We start from the raw sequence: 24,381 nt of genomic DNA, 5'->3' as shown, positions 1-24,381 counted from the left end.
TGGAGTGTAGTACCACGGGAGTTCCAGTTTTGATTAGAGCAGTGGTCCTAAAGGAGGCGTATTAACCCTATGCCTTTTCATTGTTTCACCTATCTAAATTACCCCTCCAGACCGTAAGCAGACCTACTTGACTTGAGCAGCAGCTTTTGGAAGGCGTTATATTGTGGAAATGGTGTAGGAGGACAGCGTTAAACACCCCCTCCTTCAGTGCCAGTGCTCTAGTAAAAAACCTTCCATGCCACACCTGTTACAACTCAGACCCTTCTTGTTAGGCCCAGGTTCCATTTTGATCTAACTAGGCATCTGCTTTGGCTATATCAAGTTAACAGTCTTTGCCTTCTAGAGATAAGGAGAGATGGTTACAGTGCAATCTAAAAATAGATTAAAACCTTACACTCAGTCCAAAGGTATTTACACTATGTTGATGGGGAAGGGGAAAACTGACAAAGTTGTTTACAGAGGAGAGAAAGAATGATGCGATGGTCAACATCATCCAGCTTCAGAGGAAACTGTTCAGCAGAACAGAATTAGATCATGTTTTAAAAAGGAGTACCAGGTTATCATTGTTACAAACCAGCAGATTTACAAAACCTATCAAGAAGATTATTATTTAAAAAATTGTTTATTCCCATAACAAAATACAGAAGATTGTCCAATGCCAAAATTACACAAAGAATAAAAACACAAATTACATCCAGAGAAGCTACTGGGATGGGGTGTGGAGAAAGAACAGGAAACAATGAAAGGGAAACAGAAGCAAAAGGCACCAAGGCTAACAAAGAGGGGAAATAGTGTAATTTAATGTATTTGTATTTAATTTTTTAAAAAACCAGATCCAATGTCTACGCTGTTGCTTTCTGATTTCATAATGCTGATCAGCAACTTCCATAAATTTGATCTACTATCCAGATGAGACTTTAAAAATCTTTGCATTTATAATATAAATGTTATTCTTATGCTGCACATTTTATGTGCATTAAATTCTGCAGTATGCATAAAATCAGAGTTAACACACTAATCTTGGCATCCAGTCTTGTGTATATGCTAATAGGCCCAATTCGGACACAGCACTAAATATGTTTAGTTTTATGGGAATGATCAATAGTGAGCATCAGGCTTGCATGTACCCTTTTCATGTCTCCTGTTTTAGCGCAGCAACAACCAGTAACCTGGAAACATTAGGTTCCCAGTTTAAACTAGCTGGCATTTCTTGTTACATCTGAACTGAGAATTCTAATTAATTTGAACTATGGTTTGTTGAAACAAGCCAGAATGGTAACCCACGGTTTGATCCTGACTTGTTTAAAAAAACCAGGGCTTACACTAACCAGCTTTTGTCCTTTTTGGATGCAACAATGAACTATAGTTAGTGTAAATAGGAAGCAGACACTTTTAATGCCCTCCTTGTGGAGAAAGAGAGGGTAAACCGTGGCAGCCCAAGGCTTGCTCACATAGTGCTAGACAATGGTTTAGCATTACATCCAAACCAGGCCATTGTACAATATTAATGGAATATGAAATAGAGGAAAAAATAAGTTCCTAGTGACTGCAAAACGTGCTTCATGCTTACATACTTACTGTAAATCTTTTTTTCTTTACTCTGTGTTCATCAGAGCTTGGGATGCTAACACTTGGGCAGCTTTCCTTGAGATCCATTATATGTTGTCTTTGGGCAAAAAATCAAGACCACCACACCAGGTATAGCAAAACGTAGAAAATGTCAGCAGTATTGATCTAAAAAATGCAGCCTCTCTTGTGTAAATTTAAGTTCCATCATACAAACCTTAAATAAAATGAAACAAAAAGTTCAGCAGGTGGCTTGTATGATTCATGGCTACAAACTAAATTTTAAAGCTTTTCTAAATAAAGGTTATCATGTTTGCATATAGAGTGAAGAAGGAACAAGTGAGATGCGGTGGGAACTTTCAAGACATAAGAAAAATAGCAACATGGCTACAATGAGGCTTGATGAGTGCACATGCAGACACAAGAAATTTGTTCTACGCAGATGTACGCTGCGCACCAGCTGTGTCAGGCCAAAATACTATTATTACTAAAAATGGCTGGAAAATAAAGAATAAGATAATAATACTAAAACATATTTATATAGCACATAGAGCTCCTCATGCATTTTCTTATTAATCCTTGCAAGAGGCATATAACATAGGTGAGCATTATTATCCCCTACACTGCAGGTACTGGCAGAGAAATAAAGGATTGCCTAAAGCTATGTGGAGAGTCTGTGGCCAAGATGAGATTTAATGCAAGGACTTCCTTGCTCATAACTTGCACATGGGCAATACAAACATATGCTTGCTTACTCAAAACTGATTCCCTTTTATTTCACTGGCCCTTATTCACCAAGCCTAGAACTTTATCCTTAGTCACTAGGTTACAATACTTCTATGAAGAAAGTACCTTTCTGTTAGACTTCTGTATGTGTGATAAGCAAAGATACATCTCTTGCTCATTGACTATTCTACATCCCTTTTAGATGGCTGAAATGCAGGAACATTAATACATGGAAGAGGAACAGGATCACACCTTGTCACTGCCTCCAACCTTATGGTTCAATGATTGCTTTGTGAGCAAAGCCTACATGTTTACAAAAGGAACTGTCAACACATGGAAATAGGGAGTGCAGTTCCACTTCCCTGCATTTTGACAGTGTAAAAATGACTCTTCAATGGGGTGGAGGCAACTCTAGAATAACCAGCTTGAAGGCTGTGGCTTTTGTGATCTGACCATTTTGCTTAATTGATTCCTAATGAACCTCTCTCTTTTTGAAATAGTCTGACACATTTACAATGGAAAGATAATTGTAAAGTACAGAGTTATTTCAATCACTATCTAGAAGTGGTGGTTAAAATGTGTTTTGTTGTTAATGTGCTACTAGCAGAAAGCTTATTAAGACCTCCACATAGGAACATAGGAAGCTGCCTTATACTACGTCAGACCACCGGCCCATCTAGCTTAGTACTGTCTAAGTTGACTGGCAGTGGCTCTCCAGGATTTCAGGCAGGAGTCTCTCTCAGCCCTACCTTGAGGTATGACAGATTGAACCTGGGACCTTATGTGTGCAAGGCAGATGCTCTACAACTGAGCTACTACACTAACATATTTCCAAAATATGACCAAATAGATTCAATGATATACTAGGTCTAATTATGTGCAGGCCTCTAGAGCAGCAATTTGCTGGAAGCTGTGTTGATCCGTTAGGGGGGAAATCCAAAAACAGTCAAGTCAGTCACAGTCTGGCCAATTATATTCACAGATCTTTCAAAGTTTAACAGAAAAAAACTTTTGGCTTTATCTTAAAAAAAGTGAGGAGTGTAAACAGATGTTGGTAGATGCCTCATCTGCAACGTAGAAGATAATGATTCAAGAAGCTATTGGAGAATACTTGGGCAAGTTGTGTCCAGAGCAAAAGCATACTGGGATAAAGCATCAAAGCAAAAAAGCATACTGGGACAAAGCACCAATGGCTACTCTCTCTTTGAAAAAGAGCAGTTATTGGAATCTTCCTCTAGCACTAAACAAGAACTCATGGTCCCTTGTTAGACAGAGAGTATAATAGAACATGATAGTTAATGTATTAGCAAAGCTGATATAGTTTCAAGTTGTCAGTGTATAATACCCAGCTTTATAAAGGTATGCTGACGATTGTTCAGTCCGAAGTATGTATAACTACAATATTTCCCATCTTAAAATAGAAGTCTGTGTTTGAATTGTATGTGCTCCCTCACGTTTCCAAAAAGCCAGTGTGATGTAATTCTCCTGTTAGGGAGACACCCATGTTTGTCTTGGCTGAAGTGATAAAGCACTTCAAAATTCAGTTACGATATTTGTTTTAAACATCCTGTTATGAATTATAGATTATAGATAACCCAATTTAGTTATGTGCTTACAATTCTGTTACTTCAAGATACAGCTCCAGTCTGAGAAATTCAACATTATAAAATAGGTTTGTTTTTGGTTTAACAGGAGTTGATAGAAAACAATGTATTGTGAAGAGCAAAAAAATATATTTTCTATTGGTCTATGTTTGCTTATTCCAAAATTGAGGACATGATCAAGTCAAATTTGAGGGCACGATCAAACCAAATTTAAATATTTCCAAGTCCCATGGATTTTGGTAAGAAATAAAAACCACACAGAGAATGAAAAAGTACCTAAGCTCAGCTAGATTGTGCCCTATTTTTCTGTCACAATTACTTTGTTCAACAAAACTAATTCATATTTGCTCCAGTTCTCATGAACCATCATTTTGGTGTTTTTTTTAAATGGACTAAAAATCAACCAAACAACCCATAGACAATATTACTTAAATAAAACTAAACTAAAATGTTGCATTTAAATACAACATACTGCATTCTATTTGGATATTTTCAAAAGGTATTTCTAAGTCAAACAGGCTCTCAAAGCCTCACGTTTCTGTGCAGACTGGAAATCAACATCCCACATTTCTGTGCACAGATGCTTGTCTTCTTCTAAGCCATTTTTCTTGGTGGCTGGGGGGACAGCAAATATGAAAGCAGAAGCAAGAACCAGTATGATATTCTGGACAGAGTATGTTGGACTTGCAAGACCTGGCTTCAAAACTGTCATCTATAAGAAGCAACTCATTAGCTCTTAGCCTCAGTTTCTAATGTATGTAATGAAAACAATAACCTACATCCAAGCTGGTTGTTAGGACAAACAAGACTGCAAAAAGCACCTTTAACAGGAAAAATACTATAAAAACGATCAGCAATAATCATTTGACTTTTGTTCCTTTCATAAAAGTATTTAAGACCAAGATTGCCACTCAGAGGGTAACTCTCAGTTGTTTAGAGCAGTGGTTCCCAAACTGTGGTCTATGGACCACCAGTGGTCCACAAGCTTCATCCAGGTGGTCCGCAGCATGTCCACATTAACTATTCATACTGATTTTTAATTGTATTTTTATTGCTTCTTTTATTTATTACATTGTATTCAATCATATCACAATTTGAATTCTATGGAATACTAATGGTAATATATTAAAATACAACATAAGAAATAAAAGAAGCCATAAAAATACAATTAAAAACCATACAGCATTTAGCACCGCACATTACAATTGCTACAACAGGCAGAAAAATCATTAAATGGTCAGCCAAGACCATCAGCAATTTTCAACTGGTCCATGGGGCAAAAACATTTGAGAACCACTGATTTAGAGACAGAAGGAAAGAGGAAGACCACTGTAAAGTTTACCAAGTTTCTTATGGAATATGGAGAACAGCACAAAGTAATCAAGCTCAATACATGAGATAATTTGGGACAGGTGAAATCCATGAACAGTTCCTGAAAATGGAAATGGACTGCCTTCAAGATGATCCTGATTTATGGCTACCCTATGAATAGGGTTTTCATGGTAAGCGGTATTCAGAGGGGGTTTACCATTGTCTCCCTCTGAGGCTAGTCCTCCTCAGCCGGCTAGGGCCTGCTCAGCTTGCCACAGCTGCACAAGCCAGCCCCTTCCTTGTCCGCAACTGCCAGCTGGGGGGCAATTGGGCTCATTAGGACTATGCAGCTTGTCCACAGCTGCACAGGTGGCAGGGCGCATAACCCTTGAGCCACTCACTGTGGGGGTGATCTTTAGCTGGCCCTTTATGCCCAGGAGACAGGAGCAGGGATTTGAACTCACAGACTCTGGACTCACAGCCAGGCTCTCCTCCCTACTTGCTCTGAAAACAGAAAATAAGAATAGATGTATATGCAAACCCCATAGCAACCTGGTTTGAGTTGTTTCTAGCCGTTCTTTCTGATTACGTACATTCTTCTTTCAATGAACAATCAGATCTTATTAATTCAGTCAAGGTTTTATAAGAAGAACAGGCCAATCATATTTTAAAATGCAAATATAGTATGTATATTAATGTCTTCATCAAGAAATGAAGCAGAGTTCATATACAGTAGAACAGGAGGTTGAATTATCAGGAAAGTTTGCCAAGCATTTTTTAAAGTGGATGCTGTAACAACATATGATTAGAGAGACAGCAGCACCATTGGCCAAGCCAGGAGAACTTCCTGCTTGTTGGCCTTGATACACTTATTTTACCATAGTCAGTCTGTTGGATTTCAGCTTTGATTTGTTGTAGTGTGGGATTTTCTTCAGTTCTTGCCACGGTCCTATCCACATAGATTTAACAATGAAAATAAAGTCACTAAATGGGATCTGTAAACACCTAATGTCAAAGTGCTCAGACAGTTTATTGCCTTGTTTCCAACATGTTGCTAAAACCAGCAACCACAAAAGTCTAAAGAAAAAAGTGCCTCCAACTCAGAAAAGATTACAAAGGAACAAGTACATGTTGTACCTGAATGAATCTAAGGCAAGTAATGAATTCCAGGAATTAGTATTAAGTTACAGACTTTCCTAGTCCAGGAGTGTAATGCAATTCAAGGCTAGTAAGATGGCTGGAGCTGGGGGGAAATCTGCAGTAAACACTTGACAATTTAGATGAGAACTTCCTTGCAACAGAGTGGTCTGTACAAACTAATGGTACACTCTCATGTGATTATGATTTCAATTCATCTGTAAAAATCACAGATTAACTTGTGACATGAACAATATACATAATGCAGCTGCTGGAACACCTCAGGAGCATCACAGCCTTCCAACTGTTCCCCCACCACCATCCCTGCCACCATTAATAGTTTATATTAAGGTTTTTCATTATGTTGAACTATGGAGAACAGGGTCATATGGAAAGGTTGAATTGTACAGCTTTACAGCATAGTACAACTGTAAACAAAAAGGAATTATAAGCAAAGTGAGATATTTGCAGGGATCACTTACCTTCTAGTCTCTCAGGAGCAAGGTGCAAATCCAGGGATAGATGACATTAAAGATTAAGGGCTTGGAAATCCCAGCTGATATCAATTCTGGCTGTAGGGCAGACCTGCACACATCAAAACGTTTAAGTTACAAGAGGCTAACCCAACCAATGTTACTTGTTAGCTCTTACCTCTTTAATCAAATTGTCTATATATGGCCCTAATGAAAATTCAGTGGGTTGGTTATCATTAAGGCATATTCAATGAAACAAAGCATAGCCAAGTTCAGACTCTTATTAGTTCCCAAAGATGCCTATTCTTAATTATATTATCTCTTTCATAGGACTTTCAATGCAGATTGATCGTTCAGCTGTCTTACTCACAGACATTCTCTCTGTTTCAAAATGATTATGACATGATCCATTTACTACAAACTAGTTAAAACAAGGCAGCTAGACAATCATAGGACAGAAAATTATTACTTTGCATCACAACATGAGTTATCCCAGTTAATGGTTTAGAACTGCTGGGCAATTGTTAATATGGTCAACTATGCAGGTGACTTCCTTTAGTCTGCAACTCCAACTATGAGTGACAAAAAATGTCTTGCAAATGCTATATAACTACTAGCCTGATCCCCTTGTTAATTGCATAACATGTAGTCCCAATGACACTGACAGCCTTCTTCATCCCACTCAGTACCAGCCATCTTCACTGCTAGGTCAACTTCAACTAACCACACCTTTGCAAAGAATATTGCTGCTGCCACTGCTGCTATTCCAGAGCTGAGATGTGTGGGAAATCACTCTCTCAACTAGAGTTCACATAAGGAGGTGCTGCTGCTGCTGCTGCTGCTGCTGGGCAAACTTTGCCTGGCTGTCCATGAGCTCCTACAACATTGCTGTTCTTACTCTAGAGAGGGAAAAGTAAAAAAAGAGGTGAAATTGATAGGTCGTTTCAATTTATGAAATGTAGAGGGCCTTTTTGTATAGGTGAAGTGAGAAAAAATGGTTCAATTTCATTTTAATGTTTCCTTGTCAAACAAAAACAAAACAGTGTGTGCACATATAGCTGCATCAACGGTGAGCATGCTACAAATTTTAATTTTAAAAAAGTGCAAGTGGCAGGGTTTCTCTCTCACCTCTAACCTCTGGAGCATGTCTATAGTTTCAAGGCAAAAAATGAGATGAATTTGACAAAACCTGCTTCATTTTCTCCTGTTTGCTTTGAAACTGTAGTAAGTCTCTCCAGAGAAGAAATTTATGTTTCTGTGTTAAATTTAAAAGACTGAAATATTAGATCTGTGGGTTGTGGAACAAAAATAATGTTATTTGCAATTCTTAAACCATTGGAGTGAATTGGCGGGTACAGAAGCTCTTCAAAACTCATAGTCACATTAGGGGTATGCTCCCTGCTAGCTTTAAAGCATCTGACTGCATGAATAAAAGCGCTAGTGGTTGAGCTGTGACATTCCTAATGACAGAATGTAGCTCAAAGGTCTTTAACCAGCAAATAGACTGTGTTATAAAGCAGACAACACAAGTTGCAAAACTACAGAAATTGCTGTGGGAAAACCACAGCATGCTGTCAAATTATATTGGAAACATATGGGAGGCAGGGTTACCAGACCTCCGGCTTTTGGCTAGAGTCTCAAGTTTTTGGGGGTCCTCTCCTGGTCTCTGGGTGACTCACCTTAATCTCCGGACTTTCAGCTTTCATTAAAAAAAATTAAGTTTCTAGGTGGTCTGGTTCCCAAGATATACACCAAAACGTCAGCTGCCCCCCCTGCAACTTCTGTTAGTTGATCTAAGTTCTGCTCTAATTCCTGCCCTTTCAAGTTTTTAGCCAATAAGAAGTCAGGGTTGTGACTGACAATAGTAAGAGCTAAACCTCACAGTTTCCTTTTCCTGTTTCCATCAGGAATTCAGTAAATATACAGCTTTCAGCAGCATAAAGTGTACTTTCTCTGTACAGGATTGGGCTTGCTTCTGAGGCAACATGCATAGGATTGCACTACAATAGAAGATCACAGAAGGATGTTGGTGGGCATAATAGATTTTAATTCCTTGCAAAAATGGTATATTATACTTTTTATTTTTCAAATAATTTTTGAACAGAAGTTTTAAAAAGTGTACATGCTTCAGTGTTATACTTTTCTAATTAAGGAGTCAAAGTTCAAATTTTACAGGACTGTGGAAGAGGGCAGCTTATTTGTCTTATTCATAACCTGTTTTTAAAACCTCCCCAATATGAATTTTTTCTGGGAGTAAAGCTTCAATGCTAATTCCACATACCTGGGAGTTAACCCCATTGAATTCAGTAGGACTTACTTTTGAGTAGATATGGTTAGGATTGTGCTGAAAATCAATGGGACTTTTGAGTGAACATAGAAAAGGGTTGTGTTGTAAATCTCTCCCCCTCTGATCCTTTTTTTTAAAAGCAGTAAGGCAGGGCTTGCTTAGGTGTCACTGCTTTTATTTGGCAGGAAACTAATCAGTTTTTTAAAAAAAATGTTCTGCAATGGTTTTGACAATAAACTATTATATGGGGTGTATGCATTTTTACATCTCCAGTGTGTGCGTATATGGAATATTTCCAACAATCTGTGAGGTAGAGTTGGAAACCAAGGCAGTTCACAACAACATATAAAGCCATTTAAAATCCAATAACTGTAAAACAAATATAAAACAGTTGCAAAACAGCTTAAAGTGGCATGATTCTGAATTTTGGATTGGGTGAGTGAAGTTCCTTATCATTGAACTGCAATCCCGTGCATGCTTCCCTGTCTCAGTAAGCCCCATTGAATACATTGGGATTTGCTTCTGAGTAAACATGCATAGGATTGCACTATAAATATCTTTACAGGTTGTGTAAACAATAAACATCTTTGACAATCATGCTTATATAAATATTTCTTCATAATATGTCTTGATATGTAACTGATTTCATACTATGGTTGTAAATTATTTACAAATGATTATTTCCTCTACATTTTAAGTGTGCCCTTCTTCCTTGGGGTGGTCATGGTCCCCTTCTGTTCTTTTCACCCTGAGGGGCAGGTTAGGCTGAGAAATGCTGCGTAGCTCATGGTCACCAAGTAAACTTTATAGATTATTTCTATTTTAAAATTTAATTAAAATGATGTATACAACATAGGGAAAGTTTATGAAGTTATGGAGATCCACATAATACATTTAAAGCACATCCAACTCACATTTAAAGGACATTACTTCCCCTAAAGAATCCTGGGAAGTGAAGTTTCCCCCTCCCAGTTACAGTTCCCACCACCCTTAACAAACTACAGTTCCTAGGATTCTGCAGTGGGATTCATGTGCTTCAAATGTATGTTGAATGTGCTTTAAATGCATGGTGTGGATCTGCCCTAGTATGCTGTGCATTCATTACTGAATTTAAAAAGTATTTTAAAAGATACATTTTTAAAAAGGCTGTAGCTCAGTGGTAGGGCACATGCTTTGCAGTCAAAGGTCCAAAATACAATCTCTGTAAGAGACTATTGCCTGGAATCCTGGAGAGCCAATGCTAGTCCATGTCATCAGTACTGAGCTAGATGGTACCAAATGGCCTGACTTGGTACAAAAGAGGAAAGAGACCCACTGGCCACAGTGACTCTAAAATTTATTTGTTTATTTTATTTACATTTATATACTGCTTTATTTAAAAAAACCTCAAAGTGGTTTATAGCAGAAATTAAAACAATAAAATTATTAGCAAAAACAGTTAAAGACAGGTATTTAAAAACATTCAAAATAATAAAACCAACAATGAGTTAAAGATAGATAAAAAATAATAGCTTCTACGTGCCTGGGTAGACTTGCCTAAACAAAAATAGTTTTAGAAGGTGCCAAAAAGAGTACAATGAAGGCATCTGCAAATGTTAATAGGCAGGGAGTTCTAAAGCGTAGGTGCTGCCACACTAAAGGATCGGTTTCTTACAAGAGCAGAACAAGTACTATGTGGCACTCGTAACATGAAAAGCACACCTTGAACTCGGCCTGTTAGCAAATTGACAAGCAGTACAGATTTCAGAGCAGAGGTATTATGTGCTGATAGGGTCTCACTCATGTCAGCAATCGTGCCACAGCATTCTGCACTAACTGCAGGCCCTGGGTAGAGTTATGCTGCATAGGGATTTCTGTGACCTTGGCTGACTGGCTGCCAGGATTTCTTTAGTTTTGGTTAGGAATCCTGACTGGTTGTGAGATGCTTAGTTTTCTGCCTTACTCATAGGAATCTTGTTGTGGTTGGTATGGTATTGCATTTAAGAAATCATCACTGTCTTTTCTTTTTCTATTTCTATTTGCATTTCATTTACCTTTATCCTCACTCCCTTTCATCCATAGAAGCAACAACAGTGGTTCCATGCGCTCCACTCAACCCCCTTAAACCCAATGATGATGCACCTTGTTTGTTTCTTGCCCAATAGTGGTAAAAGAATTCACATACTGGGCAGCGTGGCTGCAATTGTTGTTCCCAAGCTGCTGCCTATGAAAGTAGACCAAATCATGTGTGCTTTCTCTCTATCAATTATATTCACTAGAATTGGGTTGCCTGACAAACTGAGTTTATAGCAGCCCACAGGGGAGACAGAAAAGGGTAGAGAATCTTTTTACTCATTTCTCAGACCTCTTTCTGAAGTGAAGGGTCACATCTGTAAAGAAATTTGGATGTTAAATGGTAGGGGCAGGGCATTGCAGGCAGGGGGTTGCCAACCCTACTTGGATATGGGTATCTTTGCAGAGGATCTCTAGTCAAGCTTTACCAACAACACAATCCAAACCATATCTACTGAGAAGTAAGTCCTATTGAGTTCTATTGGGCTTAGTCCCTTAGTAAGTGTGTTTAGAATTGCAGTCTTCGGGGGCATCCATCTTTACTCCTGAGTGCTCCCATCTAACATCTCCACAACACTAGGCTCCTTTCTTCCTACAATGGCTTTCTGGTGACTGGCCTGACCTGACGGCACTTAAACCCTTTTTGCCAGAAGTGAGTTGGCTAGATTAAATGTTCCCTACCCAGGCTACATCTTTTAGCTGAGAATTCTATCTTAATTTCCAATCAGATAAATGTTTTTGTATGAATTGTATGTGCCAAGCAACTTTGATGCTTAATGTATCATGCTTAATGACATCACTTGGACCTGCCCCATGACATCACTCAGGCATGCTCCATGACATCACTCGGGCCCTCCCCCAAAATCTCTGGGTTTGGGATGCTTCTGACCTGGCAACCCTAATGGGAGGGGATTTATCGGCTAAATACAAAATCTTCAAATACCAGCTTGTTTAATTGTTATGCACCACATAGATGCCAAACAAAGCAGTATTTTTCTAGTCAACCGAATGGAGAACTGAGAACATCACCATATTTCAACTATCAGGAACTGAAACCATAAAAAGATGATACACTACTGTGAAAGAAACTAGTTGGATTTTTAAAGTGTGTCAATTTAACCAGATCATCCCCATATTTCTACAGCTGGGAAATTCAATTTTCTTTGTGAATGCATGCCAATTTCCTTTGTCACCCAGCAGCAGATACTTTAAAATCTCCCCTCCTCTTTGCCATCTGCTTGTCATTGGTGTGTATGTGTGTGTTGCAACGCTCAGCTTCCGGATGGAAAACCTGTCTCCCATTGGTACTCAGACTGGGGACTGGCCAGTCATATAGCAGGCAAGGCTGTGGCCTCACCCTTTAAATGTAGAATAAGAAAATGGTATATTTGCATTCTCTTCTATGATTACTTGGTAACGCATAAACCTGTCCAGTCTTGCTACGGCTTCCTTCTCCCTACACCCTTCCCTTGCTGCTGTCTAATAAAAGGCAGGGGCTTTTAGACAGTGATTCCTCTTTGATTCAACTCTTAATCATTAGGGAGAGGCTAGGTGTGCGTGCATGCCTGTTAGTTTCTTGAGCCCTTTTTATTCTAAGATAATATACCTGACTCCATTTGCAATTGAACAAACAAAGCACTCTTTTCTGCAACCAGGAAAATTAAGGTCTCTTCTGGACAAATAACGCCACAGGCAACATAGTATAGGAAGCTTGTATTGTTATACTTATGCCTTTTTGACATTTTACAGGATTTATTTTCCTTTTAAAAAAATGTATACCATGTAAACTCAGATAAACTTAAATAAATTCATTTTTTTTCACTAATAGGCAAAAAACGCTTGTGATTTAAGAATGTACTTAACCAACAGATATTTCTGTCAAACTTTAAAAAGCAGGGAAATTGGACAGCTATAGTGAATGCACCAGGGGAGCAGGAGACCTGACCTCCTCTCTGAGATACTGTACTGCCCTACAAATCTGTAAAAATGCAAACGCAATTTGGGTTGGCCTTTCACAGTCCAATCCACTTCCTGTGTAGCTTGGAAGAATTTGGTAACGTGCCTCTGAGCATATGGTGAGTGGCAGCAACACCTGCAATCTGTCCAAATAACAGAAACAAGACATGTGCTGTGCTGATCTTGTTTTAGCAGGGAGGAAGCAACAAAACAGTTGATATAGTTCAGATAGTCACTTTAAATATGTTTGATTTTAGGGAAATTTCCTATAGTGAATTATTTTCTTTTGCTTCTGTTTCTGTGAATGTATCTTACAGCAACACGTTTGCATAATTTACTCTAAAATAACTCCAAAAATAATTGTGGAATAATGGCACCAACTATTTTGCAGAATAGTCTCCAGTGGAAATGAAGAGTGTCTCAGTTTGTGCAAGATAAAACAGTAGGGGGTAAAATATATTCTAGCAAATCTCTAGGTGTGCTCTATGTTTTCAACTGACTATGCTGACCCTTTCTTAGGTGAAGGCTGAACACAGGCATCTCGGGCAGGCCAAGTTTGTTTTTTCCAACAGCTAGAGTCATTGCTTAAGTAGAAACATATTGTAATCAGTCTGATTTTACATCAAACTGCAGTTTCAGATTCAACTGTGAATGCACCCAAAATAGTAATAGAATATAACCTCCAGTTTGAAACACAAAAGGCTGACTTCACCATCATATGATGTCTTCACTGACTTTGAAATTAATAAAAATAAATTTGACACAGATTTTTAGGATGAATAATGAGAGAAATACAGTTTTCTAGGTTAGATTCTCTGTAGAAAGGGTAGTAACACAGGAAAGAAGCAAAGTAAGAACACCAACAAACAAAAATGTAATTCCCTGTCTTTGGAGATGCAGTCCTGGTTGCAGGGGGAGGGGAGGAAGACGCGGAAGGGCAGAAGGGAGACGAGGGGATGGGAGCAGGTGGGAGGGGAGGAGGAAGGCAAGGTTGACTATCTGCATGCTTATTCAGTCGGATTCACTCCCGTGCAAGCATGCTCAGGATAGGTGAAACTGACCACAGGGCAGGGAGGGCTGAAGTGGGCAAGGGAGGAGGAAGGAGGAAAAGGGGGAAAGGAGGGGAGATGGGTAAGGGGGGGAGGGGAGGGGAGGGGAAAGGCAGGCCTGATCATTTGCATGCTTTTTTAATTCAGTGGGATTTACTCCCATGCAATCATGCTTAGGATACGTGAAACTGAATATAGGGGAAGAGGAGAAGTGGGAGGGGAGAGGAGGGGGAGGGAGAGGATTGGAAACGGCGGGGAGAGGGGAGGGACAGGGGAGAGGACAGGAGGGCAGGTTTGATCATTTGTATGCTTATTGAGTTCAGAGGGATTTACTCCTGTATAATCATGCTTAGGATAGATGAAACTGACCTGGGGTAGGGGTAGGGAGGGGGAGGAGGGGGAAGAGGCCGGAGGGTAGGGAGGAAGGGGGAGGGAAGGGGGAGGGAAGGAGATTGGGTGGGTGGGCACTGGGCAGAGGGAAAGTCCCTTTCCTTTCCAAAAGGAAAACATTGTGAACAGTATCATTGTTTTTCAGGCTTTCCTCCACCTTTTTATTCTACAGCAGACCATGTAGTCTCCCACCCAAATTCAAACCAAAGCAGTCCCTGGCCACCTCCACACCAGACATCTATTCCACTTTAAACAGTCATGGCTTCTTCCAAAGAATCCTAGGAAGTGTAGCTAGTGAGGGGTGCTGAGAGTTGCTAGGAGACACCCTTTTCCCCTCACAGAGCTACATTCACCAAAAGAGGGGGCTCAATCACTCTGGCCACTGGAGCTCTGTCAGGGGAATAGGAAACAACATTTCCCAGGATTTTTGGGGGGAAGCCATGATTGTTTAAAGTGGAAAAAATGTCTGGCGTGGGTGCGGCCCCCTGATTAGCCAAGCCAAACAGCTGCTAGTCTGGCTTTTAGAACACTGACAGTTGGTTCTTACTGAGCATGCCTGCACTATCATGGACTCCAATGTTAAATTTCTTAAATTAATTAAAAATCAGCCAGGCATTTTTTACTCTTAAACTGCAGAAGATAAAGGTCAGAATATGGGGCAAGGTCAGTAGTAGGATTACAGGTACTCTGTGAACATGGCTGATTTTTAATTAATTTCAACAGATTATGAGAACTCTGACAGGAAAATAGTCCAAAAGGGCTCTGGGGTTTTTTTCTCTCTTTTTAGACTTTGAACTCTCTATTCTCTCTGTTTTGTGTATCACCATGAAAATTGAGAGGGTTGTTAAGCAAGCGTTTCTGAGTTCAGGACTATAAGTTTTGTAAGGTTTTGTTTTGAAATGAGCTTATGCGAAGCAGCAGAATGGCATGGGGGTATTTTCAATTTAACACTGCGGAATGTGAAAAATCCACTCTTGTGGTGGTATAATTTATAACTGTGTCTTAGATTCATCGGCCCAGCAGCACTTGATCTATCTAATATGCTACTAGGTTTGGTTCCCTCTAAACTTTGGCTCTTTTTAATTAAAAAAACCCATTTCAATTAAGCAGTCTGCTGGTTTAATTAGATGGTGGCAGCTGCTTGAAGTTATTATACCTTGGGCTCCATGGCAGCTCAGAAAATACCTGGGGGTGGGGAGCAAAGATTAAAAGCTGCAGCAAAGTAGACACCATTACTCCTCAAGCCAGATGAAGTACACACTGTGTTAGTGGCAAGACCACAAACTGAATCCAAATGGCCACAAAGTGGAATGGGAAAAATAGCACACTAGCAGTAAGGGATCTGCACATCTTGCAGCAACAAATTCAAATATAAAGACAACTGGGAAAAGGGGATTAGGTTTTGTCTTTGTTAGTTTCTCTGAAAGGGCAATGATGGCTAGATGCTTCTAGAGTCGACTGTTACTATTTTCAGGTGGGATTCAATCACATACTGGCAAATTCAGGCTGTGCTACCATAGCTGATTGGGAGGTCTTCCACAACAAACCCACTTCCCCCCCCCCAAAAAAAGATCTGATCTTTTGCAATAAGGAAAGGGATGGGAAAATGCACCAGAAAGTGTGAGTTAATACTTGCTTTTATGCAACCATCATCTAACCTCCCCGCACACAAATCAGAGTGAATGCTCATTAAATAGCCAATGTTGTCTAATCTCCCTGAAAATCAGGAAGAATGCTCAAATTGTCTGGCAGTACCCTAAATTTCTTTCACAGAGCAAAATGGATTATCTTGGAAGTCTAAATTGTACTTATTACATTGTGACGAATCAGCTGTAGAGAAAAGGGCTGCTGAGCTCTAGAGCTGTAATAAAGAAAGTGTCCATGAGCATATAGAGAGTGCTGGGCTCAAATCCTCCCGCACCATTTCATGGCCCCATGTTTAGTCTGTGAGAGCAGAGAAACAATGGGGGGCGGGGAGTGAAATTTCTCAGGCCTCCGCTTGGCTGGAAGCTGCCACTTTTTTTGGCCCAAAATGCCCCAGAATAGCATGTTGTGACACAGAGTTGTTCTAAGGGGATTCCGGGGGCGGGGGGAGGGAATTCCAGGCAAACAGAGGCTGAAGGAGTGCCAGTGTGTGTTGCCCTATACCCTTGAAATTTGCCCCTCTACCACCAAAAATGCCAGTCAGGAAAGGCAGTTTCATCCCCATTTTCACCTGTAACTCAGCCCTATAGGGAGCTGTCATAAAATTGGGAATAGTATACTGTACATTTAAGCATTCATAATATTGACTGATTCAACAACTACATAGCACTGCTGCTTACATAAGATATTAATATCAACAGATAAACAAGTACCCCACCTTTTTTCTTCATACAGAACACATTATGCCCCATGGTGGGATCCTGCTTCAGTGCCTTGCAAGACCAAATAAACCCAAACTGTCCCATCACATGCAACTATATTCCTTCTTCTGCAGTGAACCTCCCCCTCTCTCACAACAGACCTCAGTCTGGAAATAAATGCTCAGCTCTACCCTGTCCCATTCAAGAAAATGTATAAGCATCTCCTTGCATTGCCACCTTTTTTGGGGGGGGAGGAGAGAGTTAAAAACAAAAAGAGAGTGCTCCCCCAAACCCAAACATAAAACATAAACTAACACACTTTTCTGTTCTACATGCCATAGTTCAAGCCAACGACAACACTGCTGCACTTTGTTCCAACTTCTGAATTTTCTGCCCGGTCGAAAGGGCAGGGCAGATATAGGTGTGGGATTGGGAAATGCAATCTATAGGCATGGCTCCAACAGCAGGCTGGAAGCAACACAGAAGGAAACTTCCACAAGAAATGCAAACTCATCTTCTGTTTCTGCCTCCCCCACAACCTTGCTTACATCGTGTTCATGCTATCAGTCTTAACTCTGCTTTCTTGGAAGCACGCCCTTTCCTTCACAGAATTTTTAAAACTGGGTACAAGGCTTCTAAGTTGCAATGTTAAATTGTGCAATGCCAAATCAAGTTAAGCTTCTCTTCCCCAGTTGTCTGAGGGGGGAAAAGAGAGAAAGAAGAATGTGCCCTCCTAATAGAGCTCTACCACCTCTTTTTGGGTCTGTGTGTTTGTATATGTAAAAAAAGTTTTTCTTAGTTGTAGCCTTGTAGGGTACTTTACTAGTCTTCATGACACATATAAACTCATTTCTCATCAAGGCTTCTTACATATTAACTGCAAACTTATTCTCCAAGCATAGAGTCCAGAGGATCAGGTCACTGGCCCATCTGGTCCAGCATCCTGTTCTCACACTGGCCAACCAGATGCCTGTGGGAAATCCACAAGCAGGACCTGAGTGCAAAGAGCACTCTCCCCTCTTGCAGTTTCCAGCAACTGGTATTTGGAAGCATACTGCCTCTGACAGGGGCAGAGCATAGCCATCATGGCTACTAGCCACTGATAGCCTTTTCCTCCATGAATCTGTCTGCTCCTCTTTCAAAGCCATCTAAGTTGGTGGCCATCACTGCCTCTTGTGGAAGCGAATTCCATAGTTTAACTATGAGCTGTGTGAAGTACTTTCTTTTGTCTGTCCTAAATCTTCCAACATTCAGCTTCATTGGATGTCCATGAGTTGTAATGTTCTGGGAAATGGAGAAAACCTCTCCTCTATCCACTTTCTCCATCCATGCATAATTTTAAACACTTCTATCATGTCACTTCTTACTCGCCTTTTCTCTAAACTAAAAAGCCCCAAATGCTGCAATCTTTCCTCATAGGAGAGTTTCTCCATCCCCCTGATCATTTCGGTTGCTCTTTTTGAGGCGACCAGAACTGTATACAGTATTCCAAATGTTGCCCACCATAGATTTATATAATGGCATTATGATATTGGCAGTGGAATTTGCCTTTTTCACAGCTGCTGCATGCTGGTCAATATCTTCTTTGAGCTATCCACTATGACCCCAAGTTCTCATTCCTAGTCAGCCACTGACAGTTCAGACCCCAAGAGCATATATGTGAAATTAAGATTTTTTGCTCCAATATTCATAACTTTAGACTTGTTTACATTGAATTGCATTTGCCATTTTACTACCCATTCACTCAGTTTGGAGAGGTCCTTTTGGAGCTCATTGCAATCCCTTTTTGTTTTAACAACCCTGAACAATTTAGTATTATCAGCAAACTTGGCCACCTCACTGTTCACCCCAACTCCAGATTATTTAAGAACAAAAAAAGCATATGTCCCAATACTGGCCCTTGAGGGACTCCACTTTCTACATCCCTTCATTGGGAGAACTGTTCATTTATTCCTATTCTCTACATCCTGTGACTTAACCAATTCCAGATCCACAACAGGACCTCCTCTTAGTCCATGCCTGATAAGCTTACCCAAGAACCTTTGGTGAGGTACTTTCTCAAAAGCTTTTTCAAAGTCCAAGTACACTTAGTCCACTAGATCTTCTCTATCTATATTCTTGGTTTTTTTTATCATTAATTTTTATTCAAATTTTCAAAGACAAAAAACAAAACAAAACAAAAACAATTAAACAATAAAATAAAATGTTGACTTCCGATTTGTCGCAGATCAGTTATAGGTCTACAATATATAACAATCCTATCTCTAAAATTATATTATAAAATCACTTTCCTCCAGTAGTTATCTTAATTAATCATCAAATCTCATAAACATTACTTTATTCTTTCCACAAAAAGTCAAAGAGAGGTTTCAATTCCCTGAGAGATATATCTTTCAACTTTTCTCCAAATAGGCATGTCGCTTAATCCATCTGATTCAAATCTGTTAGGCCCAATAATTTCAATAGCCATTCTTCCATTGTCTATATTAATTCCATCTTCAATAATCCTGTTAAATCCAGTAATTTCAGTAGCCATTCTTCTATTATCAGTATCCCATAATAATCTTGTTGTCATAGCCATAGTCCAAATAAACATATCGATTAATCCATCTCGTCAAATCGGTTAGGTCCAATAATTTCCATAACCATTCTTCCATTATCAATATTAATTCCATCTTCCATCTTCAATAGTCCTGTTAAATCCAGTGGTTTCAGTATCCATTCGTCCATTATCAGTATCCCATGATGATCTTGCTGTCATAGCCATAGTCATATAACAAGAGTCTGATGGGAATTTCCCCCATCACAAATATGTCCTTGCCATCAATTCTGAATATGTTGCTGAAATATTGTTGTAAAGTCACATCTCTGCTCTGGGTGCATCTCTGCTCTGTCACACATTTGTAGTTAATTCCATAAGTTTTTTCTATGTCAAGCCCCATCACATCATTCCAGTCAAGAATTCTGAGTATGTTGCTGAAATATTGCTGCAAAGTCATATCTCTGTTCTTCTTTTTTACAAAATGCACTGGCTCATCTCTTAAGAGTTTCTCCGCTGTCACATATCTGTAGCCAACACCATAGATTTTTTCTATGTCAAGCTCCATCACATCATTCCAGTCCAGAAAATTATCCAAGACATTGATAACTTTACCACCAAAATCTTCATTAATTTCTTCAGAGACAACGTTGAATTCCAAACAGTAAACTTTATTTCTAACATCCATAAACTCCAAATCTTTTTCCAATTTCACATTTGTTCCAATCTCCAGGGCTTGTAGCTTCCCTTTAATTTTTCTTTTCTCATCTCTAATCCCATCAAACTCCTCTCTCACAGAATCCCCTATTTCTTTAAGCTCCTGCGTCATTTTGTTAAATTCAATTTTCATCTCCTGTCTACCCTGTCTCAGGGTTTGTTTCGTTATCTCAATCTTACCCATTATTTTCTGAAACATAATTTCTTCCATGGTCTCAATCACTTTCCTGGTTGTCATTCTTAAAACCACAGAAACAAAAATTATTTCAGCCACAATTGGGTTAATATTCGAGGCTTGCTGATATCAGTGTAGACAGTACAGCCTGCCTTATCTCTATGTGTTCAGGAATACAAAACAAACTTAGTTCCCAACATCAAAACAATTAGTGGCGTCGTGAACAAGCAGATTCGTCAAAATGAAATAGACCAAAAAAAAAATTTTTTCCCCCTCCTCGAAATAGAAATCCCTCTTCCGTTGGTATCTTTAGAATGCACCTCCAGGACAGCTTTTTGCGATAAAAACAAAGATAAGCTTTTTCGATTTCTTTCCACCTTAATTTCGTGAGTGAAAGAGAAAAGCCATAACTCACCTAGAAGTTCTTCACAGCTGATTCATTGACAAATCTCTTTTTTGCTGCACCAATTTAAACCAAATGAAAAAAGAAAATAGAAAGAAGGATGCTTGTCTGCCTGTTAAAGTCCGTTTTTCTTTGAAGAAAAGATAAACGTGTCACTATAATCAGCTAGAGCTTGATGAAAGTCCGTCCGGCATTGCAGTTTGAACTTTCTCTCATAAATAAATGAAATCCAGTCCTCCCCACAAAAACAGGCTTTGTGGTTAATCTCTACGTTTCTCCCTGCCTGGGAGAAAATCTTTATCAGTCAAAAAGAGCGTTCTGACTGATTTTAAAGCTGAAAAAGCTTCTTCTGAGACGAGAGCTCGACTCAGAGGCAGCACAGGCAAAGCAACCCTTCCCGGAAGTCCCTCTATCTATATTCTTGTTGACACTCTCAAAGAACTCTAATAAAGTGAGACAGGATTTACCCTTCCCGAAGCCATGCTGATTCTGGTTCTGCAAGGCTTGTTCTTCTATAATGCTTGGCTATTTTATCTTAACAATACTTTCTACCAGTTTTCCTGGGACAGACATGAAGCTAACTGGCCTGTAATTTTAGGGATCTTCCCTGGATCTCTTTTTAAAGATTGGCGTTACACTGTCCATTTTCTAGCAACTCCTCAAATTCTTTTTCTTTACATCCCTTATTGCTTTCTTGCATTTCTTTTGCAAGAGTTTTTTTTATTCTCCTCATTTGAACAAGACTTCCATTTTTTGGAGAAAGACGTCTTGCTTCTAACAGTTTGGCTCTGCTCGTTAACCACGCTGGCATCCTCTTGGCCCTGGTGGTACCTTTCCTGATCTGCTGTATACATTCCAGCTGAACTTCTAATATTGTGTTTTTAAGCAACTCCCAAGCATTCCGGAGTGATTTGACCCTCCTGACTTTGTCTTTCAACCTTCTTTTTTTACTAATCCCCTCCTTTTGGGGAAGTTTCCTCTTTTGAAGTCAAATGTGACTGTGTTGGTTTTCTTGGCAATTGGCCATTTACATGTATGTTTAATTTAATGGCACTATGGTCACTGCTCCCAACTGGTTTGACAACACTTACATCTTGCACCACTTAAGATTAAGTCCAGGGACTCCATCCCTCTGGTTGGTTCCATGACCAACTATTCTAGGGCACAGTCATTTAGCGTATCTAAATTTTTTACCTCTTTGTCATGACTGGAACACATATATAGCCAGTCTATGTCAGGGTAGTTGAAGTCACCCATTGCTACAATATTTCCTAGTTTGGATACTTCCTCAATTTTATTTTTCATCTCAAGGTCTCCCTCAGCATTTTGACAGAATGACCCCAGAACTAAATTACTCTTGGGGCCTGGTATCACCACCCATAATAATTCTGTGGAGGAGTCTGCCTCTTTTGGGGTTTCCAGCTATGTGCAAGAATGGTCCCAGCACTGTGCAAGGAAAGTCTATCAGTAGGCCTGGGGGAACCTCACGGTTGCAGAAGCACTTAGAATATTTAGGGGTGGGGAAAAACATCCTAAGGGAGGGGAAATAAACACCAGAGTAGCCAAAGGAGGACTGATCATGCTCCATGGCCATGGAATGCTGACAAACTGTGTGTGAGGTACAAGAGTTTAAAATGTTTCCCCCAAGTTCTTACAAGTGATGGAAAACCATGGGAGGGGTAATGAAATGGAGTATCTTGGAAAAGGGCATAGCTGGTAACCTGATCAGGGTCACTCTACAACTACAACATTTTGTTGCAGATTCCATTTGTAAAAATCTAATGCATACTTTTACATCGTTCCTCTACTGACACCATACCCACTCTATACATACTGTTCTTACTATAAATACTGTCCTCCCTTTGCCACTTCTGGCAGGAATTTTTTTAAAAAAACTGGACACAACTATTCTACAAACGTATATTGGTTTCATATCAGTTTAATTGTCAGGAATTCCCTCCCAAAGTCCTGGAAACTGTCGTCCATGGCAAGAGTGCTAAGAACTCTCAAGCCTGTTTTGATGATATACTGCAGATCAAATTGCACTAAAGACTTGCTGACGGGAGCGTTCTTTCACAAGCTTTGTTAATTAAGAGCCTCAAAGCTCTTCTTCTGTGAAAAGAAAGCTCTTAAATTGCAGCTCTTTCCACCAAAAGGGGGACATGTTATAATTTAATTCATAGACTCACATTGCAATGCTTGTGTGACTTGCATGAACAGGTTCTCTTCATCCCAGGTTGGCCCCAGCGTACTCCTAGGACTGAATCTGTTAGCAATCCGCATTACCAAAGAACTACAGTTCCCAGTATTCCCTCAGCAGCAGGAATGACTATTAAAACTGATATTGTAGATATAAACCTTCCTTTTCATGCTGGGTAGCTTAATTTTTTTTTTAGAATGAGGGCCAAACTGAAAGTTACATAGGAGCTGCGTGAACCATCCCTCCAGCTTTGTGTTAAATGAAAAGCAGTACCAAAAGCTGTAGCTGGGAGCACAGGAATGGCTGTGAATGCTTAAATCAGGATTGGGAACTCTACCTCGTATCATCCCTGGGCCTGACCATTAGCCATGCTGGCCAAGGCTGATGGGATTAGGAGTCCAAAATCTTTGAGAAGGCCATGGGTTCCCTGTCCCCTTACCCTTCCTGCCATTGGCCTATTAAAATCCCCAAATGTACCTTTTCTTCCAGAAGGGGAGAAACAGCGGCTGGCCGCTCTTGGAACTGGGGTGCTGCTCTGGTCCTTCAAGACTTTTCTAATGTTCTCAAGGCATGGTGACTATGGCATGAAGAAGCTGGTGCCTGCAAACTCACATTATTTGCAAAAATTTAAAACACATGCCAATAGAGACTTGCACGCACGTTTGAAACTGTCACCATATGGCTGAGGCAAAGTTCTGGTTGTCTTCATCCTCATGGATGTAGTATGAGGTCAGAATTAAGAAATTCCAGCACAGATGGGGAAGCAGTCTAGCAGGGCTGGTGCACAGCCAAATACATTTTAAAAAAATGTTTAAGCAAAGGAACAGAGGTTGATAAAATGATATAGATGGGAATGCTTATCACTACTTCACATACAATATCCAATAGGTACCAGTTTATATAAATACATTCCAATATTGGTTGCAACAGCAATACATGTGTGTGTGGGGGGAGGAAGGGGGGAATACTGCATTATCCAGGCCCAAATATATAGTCTCTAATGTAGGGAAAATAAGATACTCCTGCAAGAGAAGTGCAAGCTAGAGGGAAAATGTCAGATGTGCACAACAAATGACTACCAGATGTGCATTTGTTGAACTAAAAACGGTTTCTGTGAGAAGGTCCTTGTTTTGAATGACCAGACAGGAGATGTGAATATGGCAATGAGTATGTGAGATAGTATGTGACATCCCTGTCAGAAAGAACACTCTAGCTGCCAGTTGTCCTTGCAGACACAAAGGGACAGGAAGCATATTCCAACTGTCTTCAGAGGCAGCTTCACAAATAATACATTACAGTAGTCTAAACACGAGGTTAAAAGAGCATAGACAACTGAAATCTGAAGCTGTCCCAATCCAGACAGAGATTGGGCCTCCAGCCAAAGCTGGCAGAAGGCATTCCATGCCACAGAGGCTACCTAGGGCTTCAATGACAGTGATATACCCAAGATC

The 24,381-nt window shown here is 39.8% G+C and overlaps 1 protein-coding gene across 12 annotated transcripts in view; it reads right to left on the bottom strand.

Annotated features, from left to right (window-relative positions):
- The window catches only part of SGK3 (serum/glucocorticoid regulated kinase family member 3), a 93,819-nt gene that overhangs the window by 22,887 nt on the left and 46,551 nt on the right, over positions 1-24,381 (bottom strand). For 6 of the 12 annotated variants that reach the window (XM_061600473.1, XM_061600490.1, XM_061600474.1 and 3 more), the window contains 3 exons: positions 7,547-7,716; positions 6,827-6,929; positions 1,579-1,783 (listed from right to left, as the gene is read on the bottom strand). In XM_061600473.1, the coding sequence (XP_061456457.1) occupies positions 1,579-1,656 (78 nt within the window). In that variant the 5' untranslated portion in view covers positions 1,657-1,783; positions 6,827-6,929; positions 7,547-7,716. Of the gene's footprint in view, positions 1-1,578; positions 1,784-6,085; positions 6,157-6,826; positions 6,930-7,546; positions 7,717-16,913; positions 16,933-24,381 lie in introns of those variants that run through there. The other 6 variants (XM_061600480.1, XM_061600481.1, XM_061600479.1 and 3 more) reach the window with 5 other exon arrangements.

This window comes from Rhineura floridana, chromosome 1 (genome assembly GCF_030035675.1).
Source record: "Rhineura floridana isolate rRhiFlo1 chromosome 1, rRhiFlo1.hap2, whole genome shotgun sequence".
Taxonomy (NCBI): Eukaryota; Metazoa; Chordata; class Lepidosauria; order Squamata; family Rhineuridae; genus Rhineura; species Rhineura floridana.
The sequence above is the reverse complement of the archived record's forward strand: the minus strand, read 5'-3'. Positions and strand labels throughout refer to the sequence as shown.